Consider the following 16,043-nt stretch of genomic DNA (forward strand, 5'->3'; position numbering starts at 1 on the left):
CCCTCTGGCTTTGGCGTGACGGCAGCGTGGGCCTGGCCCCCAGAGAGAAAAACAGCAACTTGCAGTCCCCCAACATCCCAGGATGCACTACTCCCATCCCCCCTCCCCTGCGGGGTGGAGCCCAGGTGTCCTGGCTCCCCTACACACTGGGTCAGCAGCAGGTCAGAGCTGCACTTGGCCGGGGGATAAGCCCGCGGTGGGTGTCTAGTCATAGAGTCCTACAAAGTTTAGGTTGGAAGGGACCTCAGGGGCTCATCTGGTCCAACCCCCTGCCCAAAGCAGGACCATCCCTAACTAGATCATCCCAGTGAAAGCTTTGTCTAGCCAGGTCTTGAAGACCTCCAAGGATGGAGCGTCCACCAGCTCTCTGAGTAACCTGCTCCAGTGTTTTACTACCCTCCTAGTGAGAAAATTCTTCCTAATATCCAATCTAAACTTCCCTTGCTGCAACTTGAGATTGTTGTTCCTTCTTGTGTCATCTGCTACCACTGAGAACAGTCCAGCTCCATCATCTTTTGAACTCCCCTTCAGGTAGTTGAAGGCTGCTATTAAGTCCTCTCTCAGTCTCCTCTAGACTAAAGAAGCCCAGTTCCCTCAATCTTTCCTCGTAAATCATGTCCCCCAGCCCCCTCACTATTTTTGTTGCCCTCCTCTGGACTCTCTTCAATTTGTCCACATCCTTTCTGTAGTGGGGGGCCCAAAACTGGACACAGTACTCCAGGTGTGGCCTCACCAGTGCTGAATAGAGGGGAAGAATCACTTCCCTGGACCTGCTGGCCACACTCCTGTCAATGCAGCCCAGTATGCCATTAGCCTTCTTGGCAACAAGGGCACACTGTGGGCATATATTCAGCTTATTATCTACTGTAACCCTCAGGTCCTTTTCTGCAGAGCTGCTGCCCAGCCAGTCAGCCCACAGCCTGTCCTGGTGCATGGGATTGCTCCATCCTAAAAGCAGGGCTTTGCACTTGTCCTTGTTGAACCTCATGAGATTGTTCTGAATCCTAGCCCTACCCTCCAGCGTATCTACTACTCCCCACAGTTTGGTGTTATCCGAAAACTTGCTGAGGGTGCACTCTATGCTGTCTCCCAGGTCATTGATGAACAAAACCAGCCCCAGGACTGACCTCTGGGGCACTCTACTTGATACCGGCTGCCAACTAGATATTGAGCCATTGATTACTACTCTCTGAGCCCTATGCTCCAGCCAGTTTTCTGTCTACCTTACAGTCCACTCATCCAGCCTGTACTTCCTTAGCTTGCCTGTAAGAATGTTGTGGGAGACCATATCAAAAGCCTTGCTAAAATCAAGGTACACCACAGTCACTGGACTCCCTGCATCCACAGAGCCAGTCATCTTATAGAAGGCAGTTGCGTTGGCCAGGCATGACTTGCCCTTGATAAAACCATGCTGACCATTCATAATCACCTTCTTCTCCAAGTGCTTAGAAATGGATTTCTTGAGGATCTGCTCCATAAATTTTCTAGGGACTGAGTGATGTGAGGCTGACTGGTCTGTAGTTCCCTGGATCCTCCTTTTTCCCCTTTCATAAATATGGGCACTATGTTTGCCCTTTTCCTGTCATCCAAGATCTCTCCTGATAGCCATGAGTTTCTAAGGAAGATGGCCAATGGCTCTGCAGTCTCATCAGCCAACTCTCTCAGCACTCTTGGGTGCAGAGTCTGAACTGTGCAAGAAATTTAGCAAACATGTAAGTTACTTTTAGTCTGCACATAATGGGGGTATGTGCATGGTGCAGTGTTTCTGAGATGAGGGCGTGTGTTAGTTCCTTATTTTCCCAGCACTAAAAAATCACCAAAAACTCCCCAGTGTCTAGGAAAGGAATAGTGAACAAAACTAACACTGGAGTTGCTAAGCTGAACAACATGCTTCTGACTGCATAGATCAAGTTACACTTTAGTTCATAATTGAATGGGGTTAAAATAACCAAATTATTAAATAAGGTTATTCAAATCTTACGTTTATATCAGTTTTTAAAAATATATGAATTTGTACCTCCAAATTAAATCTTTCAGAGCATCTTTCCAAATCCTTACTTAGATCTAAATATGTAATGCATACTAGGATTTAATTTGCAGGTTCAAAAGTAACTTGGCTATAGGAGGGATCTAGAATAGGGATAGAACATGGATATCATGAAATCTGAATGAATCCAGCAAAGCACCTAGGCATATGCTTACCTTGAAGTATGTTAGTAGACTTTGGGGCCAGATGGGCCTACCTAAATGCTCAACTCCATCCAGGAAGAGCACACACCAACTGCTGAAACTTCCTTAGCCTGACGAAGGGTTTTTGAACCCGAAAGCTTGCTTGCTTAATAACTATTCTCCAACTATTTGGGTTGGTCTAATAAAAGATATCAAATTCATCCAAGGAACCTTGTCTGCCAGCATTAGCCATGCACTTAATTCCTTGTTGGCTCTGAGTTAATACGTATGTGGTCAGCTAACCATGAGGCATGCTAGGGAACCTACATCCATGGGTTCATAAGTTCTCATATTTTGGGGTTTTTAGGGCTGTGCGAAATTTCGGCAGCTGTTTCGTTTTGGAGGTGTTTCAGGCTGTTTCGGCACCCAAAACACTGAATCCGAATCGAAACAGAAGGCTCTGAAACATCTCCGAAATGAAACAAGGCATCCAAAACGTTTCAGAAATGTTTCAGAAAAATTCAGAACTTCGGAGCTGGGCTTGCAGGGAAACAGGTGCACGCTGCTGCTCAGCCGCACAACTCAGCTTTGCAGGGGGCAGATCTGCACTGGGGGTCTCTTTGCTGCTGCTGCCCGCCACGTGCTGCCCCAGTGATGTGGGGCTGCTCGGGGTGGACAGCACTGGCAGGGAGACCCGTGGCATGGATCTCTGCGCCCTGTGGAGCCAGGTCGCGTGGCAGGGCAGTGCTGGTCCCTGCCACGTGACCTGCAAGAGGACCTAATTTGTGAATAATTCTACTTGTAGAATACAGGATTAGTTTTATAGTAAATTTTGAGCAGTAAATTGTTAAAAGACTTTTTTGTTGTTGTTTTATTTTTGCAGGTAAAGAAACTTGGTATAGTTGCCGTAAGTAAGTATGCAAACTACATTTTATGCAAATGGGTAAAGCCTATAGACTCAAGCTAAAAAATGCCAGAATTAAGGTTGCTGGTGCAATATACTTAAAATGTAACTATCATTCATATATACACGCACACATACGCGCGCGCGCGCGCGCACACACACAATTAGAATTTGTAAATTTATGCATCTAACTAAAATTTTTCAAAATATCTTTTTAAATTCTAAAAATGTATTGCATTTTAAGTTTTGCATTATAATCTCATTTCACAGATGTTAGAATAACTGTAGCTGGAACTGGGATCGAAGTGGGAATTAGCATTGTCCTACTTAATTCACTCCTCTTGGCTGTATGTATTGTGATGTAGTCTTTAATCAGCTGGCATTTTACTATGTTTTTCTTGCTTCATTCACTGCTACACCAGTGGGGGCCTACCTTTTGGCAGGCATGCCACAAATTAGCCCCACACCTTCCCCAAGTGCCACTTTGATCCCTTTTCCCTGCTTGATCTGCAGCTCTGCTTTCTTCTTCCTTCCCTGTGCCTGATCTGCTCTTTTGCTTTCTGCTTCCTGCCTTATCTGCTAATGTGCTCCCTGCTCCCTCCCTGATCTGCTGTGCGCCACATGGGCTACCTGTATCACTTGTGGCACCCTTGCTACAGATTGGCTACCCCTGAGCTAAAAGAATTAATTAGGGTTGTGAAATAAGCAAGGCTGTTAACTGAAGCAGAAATCATACAGATAAAGAAGGGGAGAGGGAATTTCAAGAAGAGAAGAGGTGATTTTTTTTTATTTAACTAAGGTAGCTGAGCACTGTGGTAATGGGGGTGCTGACTGCTTTTTAGGTAACGTCCTAGCGATTAAAGCATTTCAGTGAGTAGTTGAAGACCTGGGTTTAGTTATGTGACCAGTATAACGGGGTTCATTTGCTTGTTTTCCACATCGTAGGAGAATGCCTTACATACTGTGTCAGGTTAGAGACACACTTATCTTCCTTCCTGCTCAAGTTGTATTCTTTAACAGCAAAGAATGCAAGACTCACTCAGCCAGGGAATTCATAGAATGAGATAAGAAATTTGTGTGAAAAACAACCCTTTTCTGGATAAAGGCTATCATATTGCATTGCCACAAGGGAACTAAAATAAAGTTCCACAAGCAGCTTTAGTTCTGACATTTTACTGCTTTACTGTGCAACCTAAACATTGTTTTTTTTTCCTGTAATTTTCTAGCCGGGGTAAAGAAAAAAAATTGTGAGCAGATTATATGTTCCCTAACCCAGGGGTGGGCAAAATATGACTCTCAGGCTGGATTTGGCCTGCCAGGGGATTTTTGTTTGGCCCACAGTGAGTCCCTCCACCCTGCCTTCTCAGGTGCAGGGGCAGCCCTGGCTGTGGCGCATGTGCCAGTCCCACTGCTCCTGGGTACGCAGCAGGGTTGGGGCAGCATGGCAGCCAAACTCCATTTCTCAGCAGTCTTAGCAGTGGTGGCTCCTTTTGGCTGCTGCTGCTGGCCCTGGCCCCACTTCCTGGGCACCCCAGCTCATCTGCCATGCACCTATCACTGGGGGATGGGACCCACGTGGGCAAGGCACTTGGCCCAGCAGGTTGGATGGGGCCACGGGCCAGTGGGGAGCAGCATTCAGGAGTGACGTGGGTGGGTGGGGCTGGGGAGACCTTGGGATCTTGGGGTAGTGATGGGCCTGGGCCCGGACCTGAGGCAGAGCTGCAATCTGCTGCCTGCATGCTTGGAGCCTCCAGCTGCCACTGCATCGAAAGCAGTGAGGGGAGTGGCAGGTGCCCGCTGGCTGTATGTTAGCCCCTCACAGGCTGCCAGTTGAACAGCCCTGCTTTAATTTACAGGCCATATATTTCTTGACTTTTTATTTCTGGGAAAACACTTGTCATACTTAATCCATATGTTGCACAAAGATTTTATCTTTTATCTGTTTTCTTGTGAACTTGCCATATGTCACAACTCCTCTTTTATTGGAAGGTTGCAATCCTGACTGTTAATAAATTAAATGCACTTTTTATCATGAACTTTGTTGAGCCTTCCCCTTTTTGATTTATAGGTAATGCTTTATTGCAAGACATTACTTGTTTGGCAGCGGACAGAATGTTGGTCTTTGCTTCATATGGCAGTCTTCTACATGCTTTTGCTCGGAACAAAGAGGTTTTTATCTTTTTATTTGTTCCTAATAATACATTATAGCTGTTTAGTCCTGGTTTTTCTAAGTTAAATCACTAGCTTGTATCCACAAGTGTTAAATCTTATTAATTTTAGACACAGTCTCAATAATGGTAATAAGAAAGGTGTAAGAATAAATTCTACCTTGGATGGACATGTAACCATGTGCTATATGGCTAAGAAATGCTCTTCAGAAGTCAAAAGTTAAAACACAGTGGAAAAAGATTTTTTCCCCCCAATACACTATCTTAGCCTAAAGGAAGGTATCTTACATAAAACTTGTAAAATAAATACTTTTAGTAAATAGAACTTACTATAAAGTTACACACATCGACAAATATATATTTACCAGAATGCATTATTCTTCAAGTAATGTATTAAAAACAGAGGAATGTCCAAATAAGTTTTATTGAAAAACATGTACTTTGAAATTGCAGGTAGTTCACATATATGAAGGCCATAAAGCAGACATTCACCTTCTGCAGCCCTTTGGCGATCATGTTATTTCTGTGGATGTTGATAATGTTCTTATTGTTTGGGATGTACAGTCAGAAGGTGAGAGACTATTTTGTTACTCTGTTTCTATCCAAACAGTGTCCAGAAGATGGTTTAATTTTACTGTCGGTAATATAGGTACCTTAAAGCTGAAATGTTGATCCTGCAGTAGGCTTTCTGAATGGACTGCTACACCTACACAAAGATCCACTGGCTTCAGTGGGGACCATAAGGGGGCAGAGGTCCATTCATGTAGCGTTTCTGTCTTCTGTTATCATTTCTTTTTTGTGGAGGCTCTGATAAAGCACCTTTGGTATAATGAATCTTCAAAAAATTTTCTTAATACCTATTGTGCTGCATGTAGCCTGAAGACTGTTTTGTTTGATCTCAGCAAAAGGAAAAGATCAAGAGCCACAAACACTCTGTTAGTTTTCTTTTAGCATCCTTTAGCCTGTTACTTGGAAGAGACGTTCTGCTTGGGAAAAGATAGGGCTTCTTCATAATACCATTCTGCTTTGGGCTGCTTGTGCCAGAGCAACTCTTTAAAATTTTGCCCGCATACCTTGGGCTTTTTAGGACTGGAAAAGAAAAATCAGTTTCGCGGCCTTGTGGCCGTGTCCTTTGAACCCCTAGGTTGAGGTCCTATTCCACTTATGTGCCCAAGTGTGATCCTGTTACATTCTGCTTTTGTAATGCCATCATCTTAGTCTTAAGACAAAGTAACAAAAAACAATGAGTTGGTGGGAGGGCACATCCATTTTCATATTGCCTGTTTTGCCGGGACTCACGCAGGGTGGACTGTGATCATGTTCACGTCCAGTTAGGTCCTGATAGGATCTGGGCCTTAGGAAATATTCTGCTTTATTGACAGAAGAGTGCTTTTATCAGTTTAGTTCAGGGATGCACAATTGATGCTATAGAGCATCACTTTCAAGTTACAACTTCCAGTGGAGAGCTGCCACAAGTGCAGACATAAGCCCTCAACACTTTTGCAAGTGAGAACCTGGACTATACATGCAGGCACATGTACACTTTAACAAATTGCTGTGCAGAGCATAGCTTGCCATGGTAAAGAGTGATTTCACTCTTAGTTTTGCTTCTCAAATCCTTTTCTGTTTTTGATTCTGGAATATCAGTGAATGAGTGGTCCAGTAAAGAATTGTAGCTTGCCTGTGGGATGATGTTGTGCACTCCTTGTTTAAGGTATGGTGTGTTGTTTATAGAGGTTGGCAGAATAACTCTTGTGATTAGCGGTCCATACACATCTAACTTGGGTGTTCTGCTAACGTAACTATGCTGGTATAGCACTAGCAATAAAAGCCATTCTACTGTGAATTAGTTTGTGTCCTGAAGTGGATTAGCTTCATATTAATGGTGCCAGTTCTTTCATGCAAGGAGTCCCTTTTACTGGGGTTACCTTAGATTTTCAAGGTATGGCCAGCTTGACATATTTGTAATGGCTGCTGACTAACATACTTTCTTGTGCCTGCAGAAGAATACCTACAAATGAATTTTGATAAGGCTGTTTTTGCAGTTTCTGCAATTATGCATCCAAGTACGTACTTGAATAAAATTCTCCTTGGCAGTGAACAAGGAAGTTTGCAGCTGTGGAATATAAAGTCCAAGTAAGATTAATTTTTCTTTATTTCATGTTTCAAGTGGAACTGGTCTCTGATGTTTAAATAAACAAAACCATCTCTTAAAAAAAAAAAAAAAAAAAAGCAGCACTTTGGAAGTGTCCCTAATACTTTCTTGTTAATTGCATGAGAAGTAAAAGCATTGCTCATATTTCAGAATTAAGCAAACGTGTTACTCATAATTCTGATCAACACGCAGTGCTTAAGGCTACCACCGCATCCTCCCTCCTACCTCCCCACTGCCAAATTTCCAGACCCATGAGGAATCCCCTTTTCCCAACTATAGTAGATTGGAACTGTGCACAGGGTTGGTGTGTGGCCAGACTTGGCCCACTTGGTCTGATCCAAACGCAGCACAGAGTCCTGGACTTGGTATGTGACTACTATGGCCTGAGAGACAGTGCATGTCCCATGTTAGATCAGGCCCTACTGCCCTGCATAACCTTGGCTCAAGCTGTGTTTTTTCACGCAAGTTTTACAGAAACCCAGGGAGGAGAAAAGACTTTGAATATCCAACCCTGTTTTCAACTCGGTTACAGGCAGTCCTCGGACTTACGACACAATTGGTTCCCGAAAACCATGTCTTAAGTCAAAACGTCGTAATTCAGAACCAATTTTCCCATAGGAACAATGTTATAAAAGACAGATCGGTTCCTGAACCAAGGCCCAATACCCTATTTTCACCAAAAATAACCCAGAATTTTGTACTCAGTCAATTATAGATGAGTAATAGAGCTACATTAATGTATTTATATGGTAAATAGCAATCTCATTAATTTGGAATGACTTCTTTGAGGTGACTTTACTGGGCTTTTTGAAGGGCTCTTGGCTGGAGTCTTCTCAGGAGTCTTGGCTGCAGGTTTTTCTGGAGTTTTGTCTGCTTACTTGAGGAAAGGGTCCAAGGAAGTTTGGACAGATGTTCTCCAGGAAGATGGGTGATGCAGCAAACTTGTTCACTGGTGTGGCGTGGGGTCAGATCAAGTATCATAAAGTCAAAACCGATGTCAGAAAGTTGAAACAAGGTGTCAGTTTATAAATGTTGTTAAGTGCCATTAGTTGTAACTCGAAACGTCTTAAGTCGAGAACTGCTTGTACTTTTATTGTGCCCCAGCTTGCTAGCATGAAAAGGATGCTTTCAAACACAAATACATCATAAGAGCCCTTGGGGTATAAGGTTGGAATTTGTACAGATAAAAGTAAAAATCTCAGAAAGTGAAGTGAAATGAGCACTTTCAGTAACACAGGCATTGGCTATAATCATTGCTGGTAGTCCTTTGTCTCTCGTGTGATTTGCAGTATGGGTCCTTTAATTCATATGATAAATCTATTGGCATCTCCTCTATGCTGTTTTGCCAAACCACAAAAAAATTCCACTGTGAAATTCTTGTACACTCTACACAGTTTTCTTCCTTCCCCTTTCTCATTCCTCTAGGACAGAAACCTGGCTGTATTTTAGGACTTTCCATTCCCATGTAAATAGAATCAACATTGGGTTATTAGACTTCAGCAGCAGGTCTATATGTGTCTGCAGACTTGTTTCTTCATTGGAATATATTAATTATATCTTCACAACAGTAAGGTTAAAATTAAATTTTTAAAACTAGGTCAGAAATGGCTACAGCTAGTATTCTTTTTCATCCTGAGTTTCCTAACAGAGTAATTATATTGTATATCCCCACATAGCTACACTGTGCATGTGTATATGTAGCTACAATTCATGCTGTGTGCACATCATGTGATTCAAAGCTGGATGTGTTGGGTACTACAAGAAAGCTACCAAAACAGAACTTCCTATCCAGTGTAAGAATCAAATTGGTGATGGTGCATCAAAATATACTGCATGCACTTTCAATGATCTTACTATCATGTAGCTTGGCTTCTGTGTGTTCCAATATGGACTATGGAATTTCAGTGTAATGTTGAGCCCTCTATTTGATTAGTATGTATCTACCTAGAACAGGGGCAGGCAATTATTTTGGTCAGAGGGCCACTTACTGGGTTTTGGCAAGCTATCAAGGGCCACATAACAGGCAGCCCAGGGCAGATAAATATTAATTTTCTAAATTTTTTAGGGGCCCCGTGGGCCGGATAGAATGGCCTGGCAGGCCGCATCTGGCCCCCGGGCCGCATTTTGCCCACCCATGACCTAGAATGATCTAGCCACAAAAAATAATCAGATTATTTTTTATATCTTGGGAAGCTAAAGATTTAGTTAGCTTATAAACAGCAGCTGAACTTTGATAGACTAAAGTATTTTTGTTATAGTTTTTTATTTGAGGCCGATTAAAAATCATGACAAACTTAGAAATCAGGGTCTTAACTGGTATGAAAAGGATGCTTACAATGAAAGTACGTATTTTTAATCCTTTAACTACAGTGCCATTATTGTTACTTCTTTGTACATCTGCTTTGGGTGTATCTACTATACAGTCTAATGCAATAGTGTGCAGATTCCCAAAATTTTTCTGAAACAGTTAGCTTGGGTACAAGAAGCAAGATACTGATGTTGTAGGGTGCTCAGTCCAGGGTAACATGGCTGTATTGCTTTCAGTGTCTCATCTGACTGTTGTTGAGTTTGGATTTTGTCCGCATGGAACTTCTCTTTTCTGTGCATTAATTTTTAATGTTAACTGCTAGCCTTCATTTTCTCAGTGGCATGCTGCTTTGTGCGTGTAATTGTTAACCATACATTCAGAAAAAAGTCCATATCAAAATGAAAGTTTTAGAATATCTTCTTTCCTTTTGCAGCAAACTTTTACACTCATTTCCTGGATGGGGCTCTGGGGTGACAACTCTTGAACAGGTTAGTATTTTGGGTAATTTGTTGGCTTATACAAGGTAAATATAGAACAGCAGTTTAGAAGAACGTAAAATATTGTACTTCAGTGCTATCAGTACATATTGTACAGAGAGAATAAAAAATACGCTACTTTGAGGGCTATGAAGTCTTAGGGAACAGCTCTGCGAATCCCTACCAGGTAGCTCTGTTAGTTCCATTAGGTATGTTTGTGATTAAAGACTGTTTAGGTGGCTGTTTGCAGAATATTGACCTACTACAGATGAGCTTAGTTATGTTGCCAGTGCCTTGTTTCTGAAATGTATTTTGCTTTAAAAAACACACACACAAAATAATATTTTTGCCAAACTGGAAAGAGCCAGTATCAAATGTCAAAGCTGGGCAAAAAACAGCCGAACATACAGGCTGTGAACTAAATCTGGCCCATGTCATCTAGCTTTTGGGGCTTCTAGAAAGGCTACGGTTTCAGTGGTGGAGCAAACAGTTGTGGCGTTAACTGCCAAACTCCCAAGTACAGATCTCTACTGGGTGCTCATTTTGGTGGCTCTTCTGCTTGCCCCGCTGTCAAAATCCCAGCTGTTATCCCCGTTGGGAAGTTGTTTCAGTGGCAGCAGGGTGAATGAGGCAGTGTTAAGCTCTGCAACTGCCTGAGCTGACACAGCAGCTCAGGCAGTCATGGTGATTAATGCCATCTCTGTTCACCCTGCTGCCAGAGGTGGGTTTTCTGCCCTCCCCCTGAAATCTTGGCAGCATTATTTAAAACCTAAAATTCAAATTTCTGCAAGCAGAATATGCTTATTTGAGATAAAAAATAAGTACAACACGGCAAATCTATTCTTGACTTCCTTTAGACTTGCCAAATCGTCAGATTCTAGGTTAACGTAAATGCATTCATGTTGTAGGAAACTTCCAGCACATTTATGTTGCAAGTTTTCTGTGCCAGGCAACAGTGCTTTCCATTACCGCTATAGCAGTGGTTTTCAAGCTTTTTTGACTTGAAGCACCCCTCCATAGCTTCTGCAAATTGAGTGGCATCCAGTTTAAAAATTTTTTATATATATATTATAGTGCTTACCTCCTTGCAGAGGGGCTGGGCAGTAGGGATGAAGGATTATTCAGACAGGAACAAGCCTGAGCATACATTTATCTACTTAACTTGCCTGCTTACCTCTTTACATCTTGCAGCACCTTTTAAAAGATCTGGCACCCTAGTTGAGAATCACTGCCCTACAGGCTTCCTTTGAACTAGAAGCCACGTAACTATGTTGGCACTCTGTTACTAGTGGACTAATCAGCAGTGTTGTGTCAGGGCTAATCAGCTAATCTGCAGTGCTGCACAAATATGCTCACATTGCTTCCAGTTCAGAGGATAGCCTTGTGCAGAGCAGTGTAGCATATTTGGTATTGCAACCTATCATGGGGAGCTTGTGAACATGCTTTTAGTGTAAGGTTTAGCAAGTACTTGATCACAAATTTAAACTAAAATTTTAATTGATAGTTGTTTTAACCCTACATGCATCTGCTATTAACTTGATGTAACTGTACATTTCTGACGGGAGAAATTTGTGGACTTTGATTTATCATTGTGTAAAATGTAATTGTTGTATAAAAAATGTGAAGTTTACAAAGTTGAGGCACTCGAGACAAGAAATGTCAGCTTGGGCATTCTGTACATTTTTTAATTCAATTATAATTTCATATTGTTTCTGTACATTTTTCAGCGTATGGGGTAGCTGTGCACAGTAAGCAAAGGAAGGATATGATATTTACTAGGCTTGTTAGATCAGTTTTTATAAAAATAAAAGTATATCTAGCAGTCATTTTTATACCAAATATCTTAATTATTTTAGATGCATTTAATCACTTAAATTGAATCATTTGACATATTTTTGGCTAAATCAAAATAATGTTTTTATCCTCATTCATTGCACATGCATAGAATTTTTTCTTCTTTCTTGTTGCTCCTCAACACAGAGAGTGAAATTAGTTCACTTTTACTGGGGTTAATTTGAAATAAATCTACTTCAGTCATTGGATTTCTTGTGAATTTATGCTGTACAATTGCAGGCAGTTTTGATTGGGTCAACAGCACTGCTGCCTCAATTGTTACATAGGAATGCTTGGCAAGTCTAAATTGCAACCAACAGAACTTCTCCATATTTCCTTTTAACATGCAAAAAGTTGGCAAGGAATCTAATTTGTCATCCATTTAACTCTTCTTCTTAGGCACCTGCAGTGGATGTTGTGGCAATTGGTCTTGTGTCTGGTTATATTATTGTGCATAATATTAAGTTTGATGAGACGCTGATGAAATTTCAGCAAGACTGGGGTCCTGTTACAACCATCTCTTTCAGAACAGGTACATTTTAGCAATTTTAACCATTGTATGTACTAATTTAATTAAAACAATAGTATTAATTGAAAAGTATAAACATGGAGAAAAAAAAGTTGCGTAAATATTGTTGAGATTTAGGTGAGTAGTGTTGCAGTATGTAGATGTTTAATCATTTTTTTTAACAATGGAAGAATTGCAAATATTGCAATGGAAAAGTCTAATAAAGACCAAGAGTATTTTTAAATGTTACTATGAATCTATTTGGGAAAGCTACTGCAAAGTAAGCAAGGGTGTGACTTTAAGGTGCTCTAACTGTACTCCACACTAGCTTCCCACATGGATGCTCTTAATGCATAGTAAAGTGTGAGGAAACTGTAAAAACACTGGTCTTGAAAATCACATGGTAGCATTGTATTGGGTTTAACATTAGCATTAGCCATGTGCTGAGGATTCATTGATTATTCATTTTTTTTCCTGCTGACTGGATCATAACTTTTCCTGACAAGGACCAGTGTTCACTGCTTTGCCATACTTTCTGCACGTTACGCTTTTCTGGAGCTCCTGAGATAGCTTGGTCTGTGCGCTCATTCTTGGCTATTCCAGTTCTTCATATGAGTTATTGGAAAGGGCAAGCTTTTGAAGCTCTGGTCCCTGTCTGAAGCCATTACCCTGCTAAAGTCAGCAAAATACCCTCTTGGTACAGCAAACAGTTGGCTTATGTTACTGCTATATGTGTATGCTTTAAAGTACTAAAACACCTCATCCTCTAGCACCTACCAGCAGAGGTAGAAAACATTAAAAAAGTTGAGCAGGTTGGGTTTTTGACATTGTACCAAGATCTGATGTTCTTTACTTACACTGATTTGGGCTTTCAGAAGAAGCTTAAGATAACTATGTTTTAGGACCTGATGACTGCCTAGGTCAGAGTTTGACCAAAAGATTGGTGTACCAAAACATCCAAGATTTTACCAAATTGCCCAGTAGATACTGCAGAACTGTTTGATGGTTGAGACTGTGCATAGGAAATAAAACAGGCTTATGAAGACGAAGCAAAAGCCTCCTATATGACTGTACTGGCACCCATATTATTCAACCTGTATGTCCGTTTGTTTATGAAAGCATATCTGTGCAGAAGACATCTTCCTCAGTACTCAGACTCTGTAGTTCACTGACCTAGACACCATGTTCTCTGCCAAGATGACCAAGTTAGCTAAATATTACAGTAGGTGGTATCTTCAAAAGAGTGCAGCTTCAGTAGTGATAGGTATGTTACACTTGCACAGTACTTCCAAAGTGGTTGCATAAAATGTAACTATATGGGTAGTGAATAAAACATTGTGATAAACTGAGATGAGATTGGTGTGACACTAGATCAAACTCAACTTTTTATAAATGCTTTTAAAAAACACAGTTTCCGTAGTAGAGGTGTGTACTAACCTGAGTAAATTAGCCACTTTAGTCTGGGGTGCATCTATTCGCATCTTCCAAACATCCTCACTCATCTGTAGGCTACTTGGCACAAGTGTAGTCCTGTTTGTCACACATGCAGCTTTATCTGCAATTAAAATGTTTTGATAAAATGACACTTAATTTTACACTCTAGTTAAGAATAAACATTTCATCTAAATATTTGTTTCCATCACCTCTAAAGTATATAAAGTTCATAGGATTTATTTTTTAAAAGCTTGTTTATAATTTTGTGATCAGATGGACATCCAGTCATGGCAGCTGGAAGCCCTATTGGACACATTGCATTGTGGGATTTGGAAGAGAAGAAACTGATTAGTCAAATGCGAAATGCCCACACCACAGCAATAGCTGGTTTGTCGTTTGTCCACGGAGAGCCACTTCTTATTACTAATGGTGCTGATAATGCTATACGGGTAAGTTGTGCCTGGTATTAACTATTGTATTTCCAATATATTCATATGTAAATATTGTTCTCCCTAGTGGTCCTTCAAACAGGGATACTTGCATAGATTTTCTCTTAAAAGATAGGAAGCAAAGGGTAAGGCTAAATGGTCACTTTTCAGGACAAAGGGAGGTCAAAAGTGAGATCCTGCAGGGATCTGTGCTGGGCCCAATTTTGTTTAGCATTTTCATCAATTAGCCTGGAAATGGGGGTGCATAATGGGCTGTCCAAGTTGGCCAAATTATTCTGGGTTGTCAAGTCCCAAGGTGATGGAGAGTAGTGGCAGAAATATTTCACTACGCTAAGTGAGTGAGCAAAAAAAATGGCAGATGAACTTCAGTCCACGCAAGTGCAAGGTAATGTGCATGGGGAAGAAATAACCTCAACTATATATAAACAGTTCTGGGTTCTGTACTACCTTTTACAACTCAGGAAAGAGACCTTGGAGACTGTGACAGGGGGCATACTCTCAGGGCCCAGTCACAGGACCAGCCCGTACTCCTGTTTAGGGCAGTCTGCTCAGTCTTGCCTGTCATGCCTTTGTTGTTATAATAATAGTTGTAATATGTGAGAGGTTGCCCATTTAAGACCCCAATGGCTAGGGGTTTACACACAATTCCAACCTTCCCTTATCATGTCCCATGCCTCGCAGATGTCTTTCTTGAGCTGTTCTTTACTCTGGCTCATGGCTGGGCGAAACTCAGCCCCTTGCTTGGTTTCATATGTTCATCTTTTCACTCTACCCCACTGGGCCTCATTCACACCACCCGCTCTCACCGGGCCTCTTAACATGTTGGCCCTCGCTGGGCCACACTCACCCTGCCCTGCTCCCTTCAGTGGCTCCCATAGGCCAACAGGCTTGCCTGCTCGCACTCCTTGGCTGGCCAGCGCGCAGCCTCTCAGGCCCTTTTGCATCCCTCATCTGAATGGTGAACAGACAGTTCACCTAGCCCTGGGCAGAGCTCTGACCCAAGCCCCTCTCCAGATAACTTGTTACTCTCTCTCCCTTGCTAGGGTCAATTACTTGCCCACTCGGCCTTGGGCCCACTTGCAGCCTCAGGCGTCCAAAGACTTACCTGGGCCTAACTGTTCCTTTCCTGGGGTTTCAACACTTGCCCCCTCTCTGGGCCTCAACCCACTCACCCTTTGGAGACTCTGCCGTTCACTGAACTTCCAGCAGCTAGCCCCATGCACTCCACCCCTTCACTGGGGTAACTCTTTAAGAAAGGGAGGAGGGAGGACCCGGGCAACTATAGGCCCGTCAGTCTTACCTCAATCCTGGGGAAACTCTTTGAGAAGATCATCAAGGAGCACATCTGTGATGGGCCGGCATCAGGGATGATGCTCAAGGGCAACCAGCACGGTTTCATTAGGGGCAGGTCATGTCAGACCAACCTGATTGCCTTTTACGATCAGGTCACAAAAAAACTGGATGCAGGTGTCGCTGTGGATGTAGTCTTTCTGGACTTCAGCAAGGCCCTTGACACTGTCTTCCACCCCATCCTCATTATAAATACTAGGCGACTGTGGCACTGATGCCTACACAGTCAGATGGATTGCAAATTGGCTGAAGGGTCGTACTCAGAGGGTGGTGGTGGATGGGTCATATT

At 42.1% G+C, this 16,043-nt stretch overlaps 1 protein-coding gene across 1 annotated transcript in view; it reads left to right on the forward strand.

The window, feature by feature from the left end:
• The first annotated feature begins 1,737 nt into the window (after nt 1-1,737).
• Nucleotides 1,738-16,043, forward strand: part of WDR36 (WD repeat domain 36) — a 69,349-nt gene continuing 55,043 nt past the window's right edge. Inside the window, exons 1-8 of the mRNA XM_006023119.3 lie at nt 1,738-1,743; nt 3,053-3,080; nt 5,142-5,242; nt 5,695-5,812; nt 7,245-7,377; nt 10,138-10,192; nt 12,413-12,545; nt 14,229-14,404. Of these exons, the coding sequence (XP_006023181.1) occupies nt 1,738-1,743; nt 3,053-3,080; nt 5,142-5,242; nt 5,695-5,812; nt 7,245-7,377; nt 10,138-10,192; nt 12,413-12,545; nt 14,229-14,404 (750 nt within the window). The remainder of the gene's footprint in view (nt 1,744-3,052; nt 3,081-5,141; nt 5,243-5,694; nt 5,813-7,244; nt 7,378-10,137; nt 10,193-12,412; nt 12,546-14,228; nt 14,405-16,043) is intronic.

Source organism: Alligator sinensis, unplaced genomic scaffold (assembly GCF_000455745.1).
Source record: "Alligator sinensis unplaced genomic scaffold, ASM45574v1 scaffold30_1, whole genome shotgun sequence".
In the NCBI taxonomy this organism is placed as follows: domain Eukaryota; kingdom Metazoa; phylum Chordata; order Crocodylia; family Alligatoridae; genus Alligator; species Alligator sinensis.